This window comes from Erpetoichthys calabaricus, chromosome 13 (assembly GCF_900747795.2).
Source record: "Erpetoichthys calabaricus chromosome 13, fErpCal1.3, whole genome shotgun sequence".
Taxonomy (NCBI): domain Eukaryota; kingdom Metazoa; phylum Chordata; class Cladistia; order Polypteriformes; family Polypteridae; genus Erpetoichthys; species Erpetoichthys calabaricus.
Window position 1 is genome coordinate 7,781,029 of NC_041406.2, and position 19,766 is coordinate 7,800,794.

The following is a 19,766-nucleotide window of genomic DNA, read 5'->3' on the forward strand; positions in this document are numbered from 1 at the left end:
CCGTCTCGATCCACTGGACTAATTCCTTTCATAATTTTAAACACTTCAGTCAGGTCTTCTCATCTCCTGTAAAGGCTCAGCTCTTTTAATCTTTCCTCAAAACTCATCCCCTGTAGCCCTCAATCAGCCTAGTCACTCATCTCTGGACCTTTTCTAGTGCTGCTGTGTTCTGTTTGTAGCCTGGAGACCAAAACTGCACACAGGATTCCAGATGAGGCCCCACCAGTGTGTTATAAAACTTGAGCAGAACCTCCTTGGACTTGTACTTCACACACCAAGGCGCTATATAACCTGACATTCTTCCAAAATAACATGAAGCCAAGTTTTGAAGGTCCCTAAAAGCCCTAAAGTCACCACACTACTTGGTCACTTACCTGTATTCCATGTATCTGTGGTTCTCTTAAGAAGAACTTCTTAATTTTTGTGCAAAATTTCCTCTTCACAAGTTTCCGACTGTGTCCCCGTGTTCTTGATGAACTCATTTTAAAGTCACCGTCTCGATCCACTGAACTAATTCCCTTCATAATTTTAAACACTTCAGTCAGGTCTCCTCTTAATCTCCTGTAAAGGCTCAGCTCTTTTAATCTTTCCTCATAACTCACCCCCTGTAGCCCTGAATCAGCTGAGTTGCTCTTCTCCAGACCTTTTCTTGTGCTGTTATGTCCTTTTTGTAGCCTGGAGACCAAAACTGCACCCAGGACTCCAGATGAGGCCTCACCAGTGTGTTATAAAGCTTGAGCAGAACCTCCTGGGACTTGTACTCCACACACCAGGTCTCCTCTTCATCTCCTTTTGCTTAAACTGAGAAGGTTCAGCTCTTTGAATCTTTCCTCATAATTCATCAGACCTCCCATTGTGTATTCAAACCTCACATTTTGACTTCCTACGTTAAATACTTTACATTTACTGACATTAAATTTCATCCCCTGTAGCCCTGAATCAGCCTCGTCGCTCTTCTCTTGACCTTTTCTAGTGCTGTTATGTCCTTTTTGTAGGCTGGAGACCAAAACTGCACACAGGACTCCAGATGAGGCCTCACCAGTGTGTTATAAAGCCTGAGCAGAACCTCCTGTGACTTGTACTCCACACATCAAGGCGCTATATAACCTGATGTTCTGTTAGCCTTCTTAATGGCTTCTGAACACTGTCTGCCAGTTGATAGTGTCAAGTTCTCTATGACTCCGAAGTCCTTCTCGTGAGGCGGACTTTTAATTTTCAGACCTCCAATTGTGAATTAAAACCTAACAAGACCTAAACTTAATGCAAGCGTTAGGCTCATCTCCTCTAATCTTTCCTCCTAACTCATCCCCTGTAGCGCTGGAATCAGCCTAGTCGCTCTTCTCTGGACTTTCTCTAGTGCCACTATGTCTTTAAGGAGACCAAAACTGCACCCATGACTCCAGATGAGGCCTCACCAGTGTGTTATAAAGCATAAATTGGACTTGTATTGCACACATCAGGTCTCCTCTTCATCTCCTTTGGCTTAAACTGAGAAGGTTCAGCTATTTTAAATCTTTCCTCATAATTCATCAGACCTCCCATTGTGTTTTAAAACCTCACATTTTGACTTCCTACTTTTAATACTTTACATTTACTGACATTAAATTTCATCCCCTGTAGCCCTGAATCAGCTTAGTCACTCATCTCTGGACTTTTTCTAGTGCTGTTATGTCCTTTAGGAGACCAAAACTGCACTCAGGACTCCAGATGAGGCCTCACCAGTGTAACCGGCCATGTGGCGGGCATTTCGTGATGTTGGGGTGTTACGTGGCTGACCTCATAGGTGCTGCAGTCTATAATTACACTCAGCTAGGAGGACTAAGTGACTAAGGCCACTTCCTCCAGTGCAAATTTCATCACCACAGGAAGTCGGATGTCACACTGGACCAGACGGCTGACCAGCTAGGACCTTTAAACTGTCTCTGCAGAGCGGTGAGCTTCTCCAATTTTCACATTTCTTTTCAATTCTTTTCATCACTGGAGAGCAAATTTAGGAGTTAGGGACTGCTGCTGCTACAAAAGGGGGTCATACCTGTTTAACCCCAACCATTTTTAATCAGTAGGAAGTCAAATATTTTTTGAAACCCCCCGGGGTGGGCATTAGTGTGTAGTTTGTTCGATTTACCCAAAGTACATTCGTTTTCTGATCCACTTGCTGTGCTGTGGGCACTCAGACTCTACCCTAAAACACAACACAGGGGAGGCCGCCCTCGATGGGATGCCACTCTCACATACAACCCATGGCGGCCATTTTAGGGTCTCCAGTTCTGCTGCTCTAGATGTCTGCGTGGATTGGGAGGACCTGAAGAAAACCGAATTTAAACCGCAAGAGGCCGGTACTCGTATAAACGGGGGTTTGTAGCGGTAAGAGGATTTATTTTCTTTCCTTTGATTACAGTCACGCCTGACAAATCTGCGGTGACAGGAACAGGACTGCATTTATCATTTCAATCATTTTAATGGTGCAAAGAAAGAAAGAAATAAATCAGACATTTTTTTTTTTTTTGCAAAATTTCTAATATATATATTGCATCATATAGTTTTACAAACAAATTTACATCAAATACATAATAAATGTAAAATTTGAAACACAGGATTCAGAGACAATGAATTAAAAGTATTATTGTTTTATTTCTCTGTACAGAAGGTGGCGCACCCTTTTTTTATTTTGTCTCCTTTGTATTTCTCACTTTAGGAGGAGTACTCGTATTCTTCAGCGCTGCGGCGTCCAAAGTCCATCCAGCCCACGTAGTCTCTGTCGTTTATTCTGTGGTTGGGCTCGATGCTGTGTGATTTCCCGCTCGCTGACACCATTCCAGAAGGACCTGGAAAAACAAAAATAGAGAAACGCAGTTTAGTTTATTTGAAGGCGACCGGCCACTTCCTGCCCAGCTGGCCACAAAATAAAAAAATGGGTTTTGTTCCACCAGACGAGCGAATGTGCAGTAGACGATAAGACTTTAGGGACTTTCAAAACTTGATATACAGATAGATAGATAGATAGATACTTTATTAATCCCAAGGGGAAATCCACATACTCCAGCAGCAGCATACTGATAATAACAATATTAAATTAAAGAGTGATAACAATGCAGGTATACAGACAGACAATAACTTTGTATAATGTTAACGTTTACCCCCCCCGGGTGTAAATGAAGAGTCACATAGTTTGGGGGAGGAACGATCTCCTCAGTCTGCCAGTGGAGCAGGACGGTGACAGCAGTCTGTCGCTGAAGCTGCTCCTCTGTCTGGAGATGATCCTGTTCAGTGGATGCAGTGGATTCTCCATGATTGACAGGAGCCTGCTCAGCGCCCGTCGCTCTGCCACAGATGTCAAACTGTCCAGCACTGTGCCTACAATAGAGCCTGCCTTCCTCACCAGTTTGTCCAGGCATGAGGCGTCCCTCTTCTTTATGCTGCCTCCCCAGCACACCACTGCTTAGAAGAAGGCGCTCGTCACAACCGTCTAATAGAACATTTGCAGCATCTTATTGCAGATGTTGAAGGACGCCAGCCTTCTAAGGAAGTATAGTCGGCTCTGTCCTCTCTTACACAGAGCATCAGTATTGGCAGTCCAGTCCAGTTTATCATCCAGCTGCACTCCCAGGTATTTATAGGTCTGCACCCTCTGCACACAGTCACCTCTGATGATCACGGGGTCCATGAGGGGCCTGGTCCTCCTAAAATCCACCACCAGCTCCTTGGATTTGCTGGTGTTCAGGTGTAGGTGGTTTGAGTCGCACCATTTAACAAAGTCCTTGATTAGGTTCCTATACTCCTCCTCCTGATGCAGCCCATGATAGCAGTGTCATCAGCGAACCTTTGCACGTGGCAGGACTCCGAGTTGTATTGGAAGTCTGATGTATATAGGCTGAACAGGACCGGAGAAAGTACAGTCCCCTGTGGTGCTCCTGTGTTGCTGACCACAATGTCAGACCTGCAGTTCTCGAGTCACACATACTGAGGTCTGTCTGTAAGATAGTCCACGATCCATGCCACCAGGTATGAATCTACTCACTCCCATCTCTGTCAGCTTGTCCCTAAGGAGTAGAGGTTGAATGGTGCTGAAGGCGCTAGAGAAGTCTAGAAACATAATTCTTACAGCACCACTGCCTCTGTCCAAGTGGGAGAGGGATCGGCATAGCATATAGATGATGGCATCCTCCGCTCCCACCTTCTCCTGGTATGCGAACTGCAGAGGGTCGAGGGCGTGGCGGACCTGTGGCCTCAGGTGGTGAAGCAGCAGCCACTCCATGGTCTTCATCACATGCGATGTCAGAGTGACAGGCCAGAAGTCATTCAGCTCACCAGGATGTGATACCTTTGGGACTTTATGTTTATGATGTTTATGTCTATGATGTTTATTTGGAAGAAATAAGTGGAGAGGACTGGTGAGCTTTGGTGGGCTGAATGGCCTGTTCTCCTCCTGATTGTGCTGATGTTCTAATGTTGTTCTAATGTTTTGTCTTGTCCTCACCAACACTCATGCACCCAAGTTATTCTCAAACACTCCATGCCGTGGGGTACCACAGTCACTAGGGTAAGTTCCTGTGACTTGCTGGAGACCAATGTGAAGCCTGCTGTTTGATCCAAGCAGTTAGGACTGCTGTCTCAGGGGGTGTCCTTTTGTGGGCTGCAAGACAATGACACACACAGTGCTAAGAACACCGAGGCTTGTCTGGAGAAACTGAAGTGTTAGGTATTGCCACATCCTCCTTATTCGCCAGATCTGGCACTGTGTGATGTCCACCTTTTCGGACCGCCAACAAAAACATCTGGGTGGTCGTCGATTCAAGACAGATGACGACATGAAGATGGCGGTGCACGAGTGGTATATATGAATGTAAATGTTCATTTTTATCCATGGACCTTAAGATAAGAACCCCTGCCATAGATGGACTCCAAGCACGGTGTAGGCCTTTTCTCGTCCAGATTGTTTTAATGTCAGGGTGAGAGCCCCGTCACCAGCCATCTTCACGTTAGTAGTGGGATTGGAGGGCTGTCACTCACAGAGCTTTAGTGGAATTTACTCAGTCACACCTCTGAGGACAAAATGTTAACATCTCTGCTATATACAACAGGAAAAGGGACAGAAGGAAAGGACTTACAGAAAAGATCAGCGATGACCAACATCCGACGGTGACCAGTGAGGACACATTAAAGAGTAAGAACGCATCACTGCTGATTTCAATTTATTCTTATTGTTTGGAAATTCTGGCTCCAACTATATAAAATAACCAAAAAATAATTCAAAAATTAGGCCTAAAACTCCAAAATGGAACCTCAGGCTTTCCTACCAGTAGGCTCCAAATACAAAAATGCTACAATGAGGCCTTGCTTTGTAAATCTTCTCTGAGGCCTAAACTTCAAAATGGCCCATTCCCCGAACCAGAAGACACACAAAGGGGGTATTGTGATGGACAGGAGAGCACGCTGGGTTTTAAAAAAGTAACTGCTGCAAAAGACGCATGCTCAAAAACCGAAAAAAGAACAAAAAGCAGAAATCAAAAGTCGAAAAAATGGGAGAGAATCGCTTAAACCAGAAAAATTATTAGGGAAAACGATTTAACAAAGGTAAAGGTTTTGATTTGGATTTTAACTCGGATTAAGAAATGAACTCGAAGGTCGAACTTTTTCGTGATTGATGGCAGACGACCTCTGAGGACACGCCCCCAAACAATGCGTCTGCTGCCTTGACAACGGGAGCTTCAAGTGACGTTGGCAGGAAATGGCGGCTACAGTGGCCCAAATAAAATTACAAAAACGAAAACTAAGTCACGAGATGAGAATACAACGTCGCTGTCATGACTTGGCAGGAAAACAACTGATTTGTTGAGTTAAAGTGGGAGATGGAAGAGGCAAAACAAATGAAAATAAAATAAAGCAACCAAGACCCAGATGAGAGGCAAAAATCACCGTCAATATTCAAGAAAGAAGTCAAAAACTGGGTAAGACACAAAAATAATCACAAAGGGGATTCAAAAAGGTTTGGAAGGATTTATCAGCGGATCAGATAAGGCTCAGTGCCAAAGGCTGAACTTTTATAGCGTCTGATGATTAATTCGAGGTCAAGACCCCCAGAAACAAGCAAAAATCCAAATGAAACACAAGCTTTAGTACAGAAAACAACACAATAATCCAAAAAAAGGCCAGAATGACATCAAACTTGAGGATCAAAACCAAAAGCAATGACAATACATGACAATAAGATTTAGACAACAATAAAAAGATCACTGAAAATGAAAACTACCCTAAAACCAAGGTTAAGACCCTGGCTAAAAATGGCACTTGTATGTACTCAGCATTCTAACTGTCATGTCTCCTCAGAATTCAGGGTCCGCGTCCCAGGTCCACCCTGCGTGGAGTCAGCATGTTCTCCCTGTGTCTGCCTGCAAAGACATGCAGGTTAGGTGAACCGCTGACACTAAATTGGCCTGTCTGTATATTTGGTGTGTATGTGGGGGTAGCCGTATGAAGGACTGGCGCCCTATCTAGGGTTTGTTCCTGACTTGTGCCATATGCCAGCTGGGATAGGCTCCAGCACACCCCCAAACATGACCCTGGTTTGAATTAAACAGGTTTAATAATGACATGACATGACTGTCCCTCTTGAGAAGCAGACATATTTGGTAGCCTTGCACAGATCTGAACCTAATCCTGTCAACTAAGCTCTGTAGACAATTCTTTTGACTTCATGGTTAGGGTTTTGCTAACCTGTGGGACCTGTTCTGACCATTCTTCATACAAAATCTCTCCAGTTCAGTTCAATTTGATGGACAGCCTGCTTCAAATCATCCCATAGATTGTCGCTGATATTCAAGTCAGGGGACTGTGATGGCCATTCCAGAACATTGTACTTCTCCCTCTGCATGAATGCCTTTGTAGATTTCCAACTGTGTTTTGGGTCATTGTCTTGTTGGAATATCCAACCCCTGTGTAACTTCAACTTTGTGACTGATGCTTGAACATTATCCTGAAGAATTTGTTGATATTGGGGTAAATTCATCTGACCCTCGACTTTAACAAGGGCCCCAGTCCCTGAACTGGCCACACAGCCCCACAGCATGATGGAACCTCCACCAAATGTGACAGTAGGTAGCAGGTGTTTTCCTTGGAATGCGGTGTTCTTCTTCCGCCATGAAAAGTGCTTTTTGTTTTGACCAAATAACTCCATTTTTGTCTCATCAGTCCAAAGCAATTTGTTCTCAAATGAATCTGTCTTGTCTAAATGAGCATTTGAGTACAACAAGCGACTCTGTTTGTGGCGTGAGTGCAGAAAGGGCTTCTTTCTCATCACCCTGCCATACAGATGTTCTTTGTGCAAATTGCGCTGAATTGTAGAACGATGTACAGATACACCATCTGCAGCAAGATGTTCTTGCAAGTCTTTGGAGGTGATCTGTGGGTTGTCTGTCACCATTCTCACAATCCTGCTCATATGCCGCTCCTGTATTTGTCTTGGCCTGCCAGACCTGCTGGGTTTAACAGCAACTGTGCCTGTGGCCTTCCATTTCCTGATTCCATTCCTTACAGTTACAGAAACTGACAGTTTAAACCTCTGAGATGGCTTTTTGTAGCCTTCCCCTAAACCAGGGGTAGGCAACGTCGGTCCTGGAGTGCCACAGTATGTGCAGGTTTTTGTTCCAACCCAGTTCCTTAACGAGAACTCAATTATTGCTGATGAAGCACATATTGCTTAAGTGACATTTTAATGCTTCATTTTAGTGGCCTCGCTTGTTAAGGTTCTCCAACCTTAATTGCTTATTTCAATCTTAAACTGCTGCATTCAGTGTTTTAATTGCTCCTTATTAGCAATAAGATGTAAAACGGGTAGGCAATGTCGGTCCTGGTGAGCCGCAGTGGCTACAGGTTTTCATTCAACCCAATTGCTTAATTAGAAACCAATCATTGCCAATCTCAGACCTTATTTAATTTTATGGCTTGTTAGTCTGCAATGTAAGGCTCTTATATCGTAGATTTTTTTCCTTTCCAAGGATATCATCCAAATGATTTGAAGCCTAAAACAGATCATTTTCAGTCTGTCACATTTTACTATTAAGTGTTTTATTAAATCAAACAGTGAATGATGAACACACAGATGTAATTGGAAAAAAGCTAGCTGGAGAACTGCTGGCTGCTTTGTCTTTTACATCGTATTGCTAATAAGGAGCAATTAAAACACAGAATGCAGCAGTTTAAGATTGAAATAAGCAATTAAGGTTGGAGAACCTTAACAAGCGAGACCACTAAAATGAAGCATTAAAATGTCACTTAAGCAATATGTGCTTCATCAGCAATAATTGAGTTCTCGTTAAGGAACTGGGTTGGAACAAAAACCTGCACATACTGTGGCACTCCAGGACCGACGTTGCCTACCCCTGCCCTAAACCACGGGTGTCGAACTCCAGTCCTGGAGGGTCACAGTGGCTGCAGGTTTTCATTCTAACCATCTTCTTAATTAGTGACAGATTTTTGATGCTAATTAAGTTCTTTAGCATTCATTTTAATTAACTTGACTCAGACCCCTTAATATTTTCTTTTTCCTTAATTAGCAGCCAAATAATAGTGAGACACAAAATAAGCCGCCATATGAGCAGCTCAGTTGTGCCCATCACACAATATTTGAAAATAAAGAAAAGTGAAGGTCTCAGTAAGGCTGATCTCTCAGGTCACCAAAACATTTTGATGGTGTTCTTAGAAAAAACAGAAAAATTAACAGTTTTGGAAATGTCTGCTGTGGCAGAATGAGAGCAGCAACAGGCCATGAAATTAGATAATGAGTTTAATTAACAGCAAGAATCAGCTTGTCATTAAGAAACTGGTTGGAGTTTGAAGCCCCAGTTTAGCTGGTCATCTGTTGGCTCGTTTCATGTCTCAATTCTGTTTGGCTGTCATTTAATGAAGAAAGGAATAAATTCAGAAAACTGAATCCTTAAAAACAGGGCCATTAAAATGAAGGGAAAACGAATTTAATTAGCAGTGGAAACCGGTCACTGATTAGGAAAAGGGTCTGAATGAAAACCTGCAGCCACTGTGGCCCTCCAGGACTGGAGTTCGACGCCCCTGCTCTAAACCAAGAGACTCAACAATCTCAGATCTTTGGAGAGTTGCTTTGAGGATCCCATGCTGTCACTCTTCAGAGGAGAGTCAAAGGGAAGGAAGCACAACTTGTAATTGACCTCCTTAAATCCCTTTATATCTCATGATTGGACACAGCTGTCTGTGAAGTTCAAGGCTTAACAAGCTCATCACACCAGTAATCAGCATTGAGCAGTGACAGGCATTCAAATCAGCACAATGACAAGGGGACCCACATTTGTGCACAGCCAGTTTTTCACATTTGATTTAATTTCATTCAACTAAATACTGCGTCACTAAAAATCTTTGTTCGGAAAACACCGCAGTACTCAGATCTTCCTAGGAAATGAAAGACATACCACTGATATCTTTTTTGTTGAAAGGAGAGTCAATTATTATGCAGGCTGAGAGGGGATCCCTAATTTTTTAAATGACTGTACTTACAAAGTTACAACTATTTTAAATTGCACACGGACTTTATGGACACCCTGTATAAGAAGTGGCTCGAGTCTTTAAGTCTGCATACCTTTGGAGAGCGTTGACTAAAAAAAATCCTTTGCTTATAGTCCTATTGTTACAGACCAAGAAAATAAAGATGCCATATTCCTAGTTGTGCATTAAATTCAGTAAAGCCCACTGCCCAGCTGTGAATATTCCTGGTATTTTTAAGACGCTGTTCGTTTTTCACTCTAGCAGAGCCCACCAGCCTCCACTTCTTCTTTACTGAGGTTCCTGTTAGCTCCCGACGACAGTGCCAAACCCCAAATCCGTCTTCGAATCTTTTCACCCGCACACTTCACAAGTCCTGCGTCTGTCGTCTTTCTCCCTAAACACTTCCTTTGCTGTTTTTCTCGTCCTTTTATGTTCGCCCTGCACTTGAAAGAAATTAAAATAAATTAAGTGACGCACACTCCAGCTCTCTTATCCTCCCTCCTCGCTCCTGTGGAAGATGAATGTTCTATTCGTTCCCTTGTACAAATTCATGTCTGAGAAGTCAGCTTTATGAAACCATTCAGCATGCTTTGCTGAGCAAACAGAACAAAAATATTTGTTCTAATGACTCAAGGTCTAAGCATTCCACACATGAGTCTGCCTTATAACGTTTTCCCTTAGCTTACATTTGAACGCCATAACAAAGGAGCCAAGAAATCACATTGCACAGGGGCGTTTTAGAAACTCAAGGATTTTATAAAATAAAATTGCCGACTGTTGCATCTCATAATGATATTAAATCACACATTCTAGGGGTATAAAAACTTGCCCCACCCAGAAAACGGGGTTCAGAAGAGCCCTGACGCTGTCATGTAATATTGATTACCGGCTTTTCTGAAACTCTTCTCACTGTGATGCTGCAAAATAAAGCTGCTATATAACCACACCTGCTGTCATGTCTGAAGTCTTCGTCCACACTCCTCTCCCGCTCGTTTTTTTGCTTTCCATCTTTTACGACTTCTGTCTCTGCCTGACCATCCCGCCAATCCCAAGCAGAACACAACTGCCTTGGTGAACAGCAATGAATCAACTAATAAACTTTGGTCATTTTTAACAATAAATCTGTTCCCTTAGAGCATATGCATATGCACCCACCACACGATGGACCACCTGGACTGGGGCCCGAGTGCAGTGGGTGACACCTCAGCACCACACTGGAACAGTGGGAGGTTTTAAAAGTATTTATCTGTATGTAAAATGAATATACAGTGGGGGGAAATAAGTATTTGATCCCCTGCTGAATTTGTTAGTTTGCTCATTTACAAAGAAATGAACAGTCTCTGATTTTTATGGTAGTTTCATTTTAATGGACAGAGATGGAAAATCAACCAAAAATCCAGAAAATAAACACATAACTTAAATATTATGCATTGATTTGCATGTCATTGAGAAAAATAAAAGGTGAGGGATCAGCCCAAAACTACACGGGAGGAGCTTGTTAATGATCTGAAGGCAGTTAGGACCACCACAGTCACCAAAAACACCACTGGTAACACACTACGCCGTAATGGATTGAAATCTGGCAGCGCCCACAAGGTCCCCCTGTTCAAGAAGGCACCTGTACTGTATAGGCCCGTCTTAAGTCTGCCAGTGAACATCCAGGCCTTCAGTTTATTAGTTTTGGGCTGATCCCTCACCATTCTCATCATCATCCTCACCACCCCATGAGGCAACATCTTGCATTGAGCTCCAGACCGAGGGTCTGGTCCTTTTATATTTCTTCCTTTTTCTATATAATCGCACCAACAGTTGTCACCTTCTCACCAAGCTTCTTGCTGATGGTCTTGTAGTCCATTCCAGCCTTGTGCAGGTCTTGTCCCTGACGTCCTTTGACAGCTCTTTGGTGTTGGAATGGAAGAAACGGATTCTGTGGACAGATGTGCTTTATACACATCACGAGTTGAGATCAGGAGTATCTGGGATTGATTGTAATCGCCAGTCTGTGGGAGCCAGAATTCTTATTAGATTGTAGTTGATCAAATCCTCATTTCTCTCAATGACATGCAAATCATGTGTTTTTTTCTTGATATTCTGTCTCTCTCCATTAAAATGAAACTACCATAAAAATCAGAGACTGTTCATTTCTTAGTAAGTGAGCAAACTTACAAATTCAGCAGGGGATCAAATAATTATTTGAATCATCTATATATATAAAATCCCTATGTGCGTCCAGGTGTCCGCGTGTGGGTGTCTTCTGGTGAAGTGCGCATGCGCGGGGCAGGGTGCAATGCACGATATTACTGTCAGAGAAAGTTAGAGGCGTTTTACGGAAATACAAACCAGTATTACTGCGAGAGGAAATTAAAGGTACACAGTACAGTGACGCATTATTAGTATGACAGTATTACTGTCAGAGGAGATTAAAGGCACGCCTGTATTACCACCAGAGAAAATTAAAGGTATATTACGGACGTAGAAGCCAGTGGACGTACAAGATGGTATCCTTCAATAAGGGCGCGCAGTGAATAAAGGCGCACGTAAATAAAGATCTGCACCTTTGTTGCTCTTCACATATTCCAGAGCCATTTGAACTAAATTATCTACGAACGCCTTTATTCGCCGCGTTCAATTGAGGTCGCCCTTTTGAAGCTCGCCTTTTTGTGCGCGCCCTTATTGAATAGAGCCATACAAGACAGTATTACTGTCACAGAAAATTAAAGACACACAATACACGGCGGCAGCCCACGAAGAACGGTCAGCTCAGCAAGTAAACATCAACAAAAGAAAGACTGAAAGAAAGAAAAATACGACCAACAAAAAGAATGAGGTCAAAGTCACTTGCCATTTAATATAGACTGTTCCTACTAATGTTTATGCACTACTGTTCTAGCGCCCGTTATTGTAACGGGCTAAATGACTAGTATACTATATTTATTTTAATGAAAAAGATTCAAATAATCTTCCAGGGTGCTACACATATCTCTGTGGGTTAGTGATTGCTCAGCAATAAAATTTTGAGTTTGCTATCAATCTCAGCATTCGGACCTCAGTACCAGTACTGAAGCGGTTCAGTAGAAAATAACGGATAAATCTAAGACCCCCCCGTCTTACTCCAGCCTCCCTGGTGCACCACACAATGGCTCGCCTCACCATACTATGCACTGCTTGCTTCTTGACAGTCACAAAGTCCTGATTGTGTCAAAGCAATAAGGGGGTATGGAGTCCTCAGTGATGTCCTGATCGTGTCAGCATGTATCTGTGCATAAGAACCTTTGCAAAGGTACTGTTTAGAAAGTTGGAGAAACCTGTAGTCAACTGAGACTGAGGAAGTCATTTGGATGAGTGATGTAACGTATCTCCCTGGAAAAGAACTGTGTCCAGATGAACTGAATCAAGTTTCTAGAATTTCCTTACCTGGATTATTGAACGGGTGGCACGGTGGCGCAGTGGGAGCGCTGCTGCCTCGCAGTTAGGAGACTCGGGTTTGCTTCCCGGGTCCTCCCTGCGTGGAGTTTGCATGTTCTCTCCACGTCTGTGTGGGTTTTCTCCCACAGTCCAAAGACATCACATATTAATCAGATTACTAGGACAGCATTTTTTCACTTAAGAAATGTAACAAAAGTTAGACCCATTATAATTTTGCAAGATGCTGAAAAATGACTTCACGCTTTTGTTTTTAGTCGACTAGATTACTGCAACGCACTCCTCTCAGGACCAAACAAAAAAGACATCAATCAATTACAACGAGTGCAAAATGGAGCTGCTAGAATCTTAACTAGGAAAAGAAAATCCGAGCACATCACTCCAGCCTTAGCGTCACTACACTGGTTACCTGTGCCATTTAGAATTGACTTTAAAATCCTGGTTATGGTTTATAAAGCCTTAAATAATCTCACTCCATTCCATATTTCAGAATGCCTTTTAGCTTACACTCCAAATCGTAACCTTAGATCTTCATATGAGGGTCTGCTTATCATTCCAAGAGCTAAACTTAAAAGAAGTGGTGAGGCGGCCTTCTGCTGTTAGGCACCTAAAATCTGGAATATGAGTTTACTGATAGAAATTTGCCAGGCTGATACGGTGGAACACGTTAAAAAACTGCTAGTGTAACTCTGATATTTTGTATATGCATTTAATTGTCAGGGCGGCACAGTGGCGCAGTGGTGGCACTGCTGCCTCGCAGTTAGGAGTTTGCATGTTCTCTCCATGTCTGTGTGGGTTTTCTCCCACAGTCCAAAGACATGCAGGTTAGGTGCATTGGCAATTCTAAATTGTGTGCTTGGTGTGTGCTTGGTTTGTGTGTGTGTTGTGTGTACCCTGTAGTTAGGATATATATCGGGTTGGATAATGGATGGATAGATGGATGGATGGATTATTGAGCATGTATCGAGACACTGTGAAACAGAAGTTTTTCCACTACTTCAATAGTGAGCATCTAGGACTTGGGGAGTGTGGATGAAACATTAAACTTAGGGGCCATCTAGTCATTTAGGGGTAATGAGAGGAAGGTTAGTGGAATGGTGAAGATGCAGAGAGTAGAGCTGGCAAAGGTGGAGGAGTTTAAATACTTGGGATCAACAGTACAGAGTAATTGGGATTGTGGAAGAGAAGTGGAGAAGAGTGTCAGGAGTGATTGGTGTCAGACGGGTATCAGCAAGAGTGAAAGGGAAGGTCTACAGGATGGTAGTGAGATCAGCTATGTTATATGGGCTGGAGACGGTGGCACTGACCAGAAAGTAGACAGAGCTGGAGGTGACAGAGTTAAAGGTGTTAAGATTTGCATTGAGTGTGACGAGGATGGACAGGATTAGAATGGAGGACATCAGAGGGACAGCTCAGGTTAGACGTTTGGGAGACAAAGTCAGAGAGGCGAGATGACGTTGATTAGAACATGTGAAGAAGAGAGATGCTGGGTATATCTGTACTGAAAAATGGCACTTGGTGCCACGGCCCACCTGTCAAGTTGTTTTGCCTGCCTAAGGTAAAGTCATCCTTGATGGAGGATCGCAGGAATCGTGGGGTAGAGGGGTCCTGTCATCAGATTAGCTGGCCGAGCGCTGTTTCAGCCGTGGAATGGCCAAATGGGGGAGGCAGCTTGATGGCCGAGGTCTCCAGGACTCTAAACAAATCCAAATCATATTATGGGATATCATCTACTGTTAAATTCTGCTCCGTACGTGTAAAATTTTTATTTTTATACTGTATTGAGGATTTGTTCTGTTCTGTGTATTGTGTTGTATTGTATTGACTCCCTTCTTTTTGACACCCACTGTACACCCAACCTACCTGGAAAGGGGTCTCTCTTTGAATTGCCTTTCCAAGGTTTCTTCCATTTTTCCCTACTAGGTTTTTTTTTGGGAGTTTTTCCTTGTCTTCTTAGAGAGTCAAGGCTGGGGGGCTGTCAAGAGGCAGGGCCTGTTAAAGCCCATTGCGGCACTTCTTGCGTGATTTTGGGCTCTACAAAAATAAACTGTATTGTATTGTATTGTATTGGGGGCAGCATGGTGGTGCAGTGGGTAGCACTGCTGCCTCGCAGTTAGGAGACCTGGGTTCGTTTCCTGGGTCCTCCCTGCGTGGAGTTTGCATGTTCTCCCCATGTCTGTGTGGGTTTCCTCCGGGTACTCCGGTTTGCTCCCACAGTCCAAAGTCATGAAAGTTAGGTGCCTTAGGCGATCCTAAATTGTCCCTAGTGTGTGCTTGGTGTGTGTGTGTGTGTTTGTGTGCCCTGAGGTGGGCTGGCAACCTGAACGGGGTTTGTTTCCTGCCTTGTGCCCTGTGTTGGCTGGGATTGGCTCCAGCAGACCCCTGTGACCTTGTAGTTAGGATATAGCGGGTTGGATAATGGATGGATGGATGTATCATATTGGAAGAAGGATGCTAAGGATAGAGCTACCAGGTAAGAGAAGGCCTAAGAGAAGGTTTATGGATGTGGTGAGAGAGGACATGCAGGTGATGGGTGTGACAGAACAAGATGACGAGGACAGGAAGATATGGAAAAAGATGATCCGCTCTGGTAACCCCTAATGGGAGCAGCCAAAAGAAGAAGGAGAAGATAGTTATTGCGCATAAAGTGTTTTGGTATGCTTCCCACATTATAGCATCTATCTTAGAATTAGTATAAAAGGGTTAATAAATGTCAAGAACTTGCTCAAGCATTTCAGGTAAGCAGATAAGATCAAGTGAACAACAAGGTCCTGGGTGATGGTTCAAGAAGTTGGCTGACTCTCATGTACTCAGTAAGACTTGACAGATGTCACGCAAACAGGAACTCAAGAAGTCTTGGAAAGTATTGTAAGAACCAAGAATAGAGCAGAAGTGAGACTTTTATTAGATATGTTATTTAGGTATGTACTGTACGTTAATGAAGCAATCAGAGGACGGGTGTGTAAACCAACGAACCAAAAAGAGTCAAAAATTCGGGTGATGTGTATGCATCAATTCAGACTTTGTTGGACAGATACCTTATCAAAAGATCTCGACTGTACATTGTTCTCCTGTCTTGCTAAATGAATCTTAGCCTGGAGGGGTCTATTAATTTTTTTACATCTAAGGTGTCTCACTTAAAGGTTTTCCAACGCTGTGCCTGTCCCAGTGTCTGTATAAACACAGGGAATTCCAGTCTTTGTATTACTTTTGCCTGAAGAAGGTTCCTGAGTTGCCTCGAAAGCTTGCATTTTGTAATCTGTTTAGTTAGCCAATAAAAGGGTTCATTTGTCTGAACCCCTCATTTCAGCACTGGTATTTAAATTCATTTGATTATAAGCAGAGACCTCTGCTCTTATTCCTTGACCATTTGCTGACCACCACTACCCAGGGTGCTGCCCCTTAGTAGATTGCTGTTACAGGAAGGATGCAATGGACAAGTTTCCTCCTGCCTGGTTCCTGACTCAAAGACGTCCTAGTTGAGGACAAGATTTCTTTCTTTAATACTAGGGGGCTCTGCCCACTACTCGCCAACCCCTGGGTTTGGCTAACCGAATATACAATTTAAAGAGATTGTTATTTTCATGGGAATTGTTACCTATGCATTATTTTCACTTTTACTTTAAACTTCAGTTAAAACAATATTTGGAATTAAGTTTTCTTCAAGATCGCATTGAATTTTGATTCTGTGTTTGGAATTACATCATGACAACGCAACGCATATCTGCCCGTGAGTGATAAATAAACTCTCTCTAATAAATAAACCGACTTTTTTGAATGTTTGTCCCTGTGATTTGCTAATTGTCATAGCAAAAGCTTTTCTAAGGGGAAACTGTAAACGTTTTAATATGAATGGCATATCAAGATCTCCTTTGGTGTCTAATGTTATTCGCGGAATATGTACTACATTACCTTTCTTGTCGCCGGTTAAAATTTTACATGTTAGAATTGTTCGACCAATTTTGAATACAACTAATCTTATGCCATTGCATGGCCTTTCATTCAGACATAAATTACGCAATTACATTACCATACATCCTTCTTTCAACAGTAATTCGGCCGGTGGTGGACCGGAGGGTGTTAACGCTAAGGGTGTTAAGTCTATTGATACGCATTTAATCAATTTGCTGTGTAACTGATCGACAGTTTTCACTTTAATTTGTTTGACTTCATCATTTCTCGCTGCCATATTTAGATGAATGGGTGATTGTAAACTGGATTTTCATAAGTGTGTGTGTGTGTGTGTGTGTTCATAAGTCAGCCCTTTAGTGGATTTGGTGTCTGTTCAGGTTAAGTGCCGGAATGCACCTTATGACCGTGGTCTTGTTTGAAAATAGTTGTAAGTAGGACTTGAAACAATCTCAAGGCAAAAGACACCATCTTCCTTCCAAAAAGTCTGTTCAAAAAGTCATGTCTCGTCATAGGATTAGTCTCGTCTCGTCCCAAGATTTATTTATTATAATACAGAGATATTTTCCAATTTAATTTCTACCACAAGGGATGGACATTTACTTCAGGTACCGAAAATCCTGAAATGTTGGCGCGGTACCCTACTGTGGACCTCTGCGTGAAGACAAACTTTCTAACATTTCTGGAAAATCTGCTCTTGACAAGTTTCCAACTGTGTCCCCACGTTTGTGATAGAGAATTACAGTAAAACCTGGAATCTGATGTACTACAGTGTAGCACTGCCACATAAGGAGTGTATTGAAATGGTTTACCTGTGTGTGTTGTATTGTATCTTGTCTGTCTTTTGTGTGCTGTTTGTCACAGCCGGGGGCTTCCACTCAGATTCAGGTGGAGAAGCCTTGCACAGTTCAGGATCAGGAGTTGCGAGGCAGTGATTGATGGTCATTGCCTTCATGAGCGTCATCTGGAAGGCCCGACAAAAACACTGTTCTGGTTGGACAGCCAATGAAGGGTCGGAGAGCGGAATTTAAAATTGGCAAGAAGGAAGTGAGTGGGAGAAGGGATAAACGCTTTGTGTTTCAAGGGAAAGAGGACAGACATGATCGATGCAGAGGAAAAAAAAAGTCTCGCCCCGCGGTGGGATAAGTGCCGTCATCCATCTTCCGTTGATCTGTCCCAATGTGATCGCTCTTGTCACATGATTCTCCTTCCTTCAATGGACAATAACCCTTTGGACTGGATTTGTGTTTATATATATATATATATATATATATATATATATATATATATATATATATATATATATATATATATATATATATATATAATATAAATATATATTATATAATATATACAGTCGACCCTTGATATACAACCGGCCTAACATGTGAACAACTTGATTTACAACCAAAATTTTTATTTTGAATTACGACCAACATCTTGCGTTACGACCCGAATGCGGTCACGTGTATCCGCTTGTGCGATTGTAAACAAACAGCTGAGAGCGTTTGTAAGCGTCAGTCGGAGCCCAGATACGTGTGTTTGTGGATGTAATTTCGATCAGTACAGTGATTTATATAATTTATTTCGATAATTGCTAAGGAAGGAAGAGAAGGTAACGAAGGTAAAGAAAGCAATCACAATCAAAATGAAGAAGGAAATTGTGCGGAAATATGAGAGTGGTGTTCGTGTGACCGATCTCGCTAATATGTACAGCATGTCGAAATCCACCATCTCGACAATTTTACAAAGAAAAGATTTGTATAAGGAGGCTCCTTCTAAACAATAACCACCTTCCATTTCATTCTCCTCCTCCTCCCTTCCTGCAGCCAAAGATGTCAAATTAAATGGTGAGTAGAGTATGAAATTGTTGTTTCTGGTAGGCTAGGCACTTTTTATAACTTTTTGGTTAGTACATTAGAAAAATTATTGGTGTTTTGGTAAATTATGCATATTATACAATCCTTTTTTATTATGAAAAGGTTAAGTAAGTGTTGCTGTGGGAGGTTCGGAACACATTATGGGTATTTCCATTATTTCTTATGGGAAAAATAGTCTTGAGTTACAACCAGCCCTCGCGAACGAATTGAGTTCATAAGTCAAGGGTCCACTCTACATATATATTATATACTAGCAAAATACCCGCGCTTCGCAGCGGAGAAGTAGTGTGTTAAAGAGGTTATGTAAACATATATATATATACATATACATATATATACATATCTACTTTTTTAACAGGTTTGACCACCCTAACCCACTCTCACTCTCACCTCGGAGTACTGCACCCTCCACACATCCTTCTGCTGATACCAGCATAGGAGAGACATCCCCACCCATAATAACAACAGCGCAAGTGAGCAGAGAGCTGAGGAGACTTTGTGCCAGCAAAGCAGTGGGTCCAGATGGAGTATCGCCACGACTGCTGAAGGTCTGTGCATCGGAGCTGGGGGGTCCTCTACAGCGCATCTTCAACCTGAGCCTGGAACAGGGGAGAGTCCCGAGGCTTTGGAAAACATCTTGTATCACCCCAGTCCCAAAGGTATCACGTCCTAGTGAGCTGAATGACTTTCGGCCTGTTGCTCTGACATCACATGTGATGAAGACCATGGAGAGGCTGCTGCTTCACCACCTTAGGCCACAGGTTCAACACGCCCTTGACCCTCTGCAGTTTGCATATCAGGAGAAGGTGGGAGCGGAAGATGCCATCATCTATATGCTACACCGATCCCTCTCTCACTTGGACAGAGGCAGTGGTGCTGTAAGAATTATGTTTCTAGACTTCTCTAGCGCCTTCAACACAATCCAACCTCTGCTCCTTAGGGACAAGCTGACAGAGATGGGATTAGATTCATACCTAGTGGCATGGATCGTGGACTATCTTAAAGACAGACCTCAGTATGTGCGTCTTGGGAACTGCACGTCTG

The 19,766-nt window shown here is 42.8% G+C and overlaps 1 protein-coding gene across 1 annotated transcript in view; it reads right to left on the reverse strand.

The window, feature by feature from the left end:
• Positions 1-2,611: 2,611 nt before the first annotated feature.
• The window catches only part of LOC114663959 (cholecystokinin-like), a 77,716-nt gene continuing 60,561 nt past the window's right edge, over positions 2,612-19,766 (reverse strand). Inside the window, exon 3 of the mRNA XM_028817923.2 lies at positions 2,612-2,825. Coding sequence (XP_028673756.1) covers positions 2,692-2,825 — 134 coding nt within the window. The 3' untranslated portion in view covers positions 2,612-2,691. The remainder of the gene's footprint in view (positions 2,826-19,766) is intronic.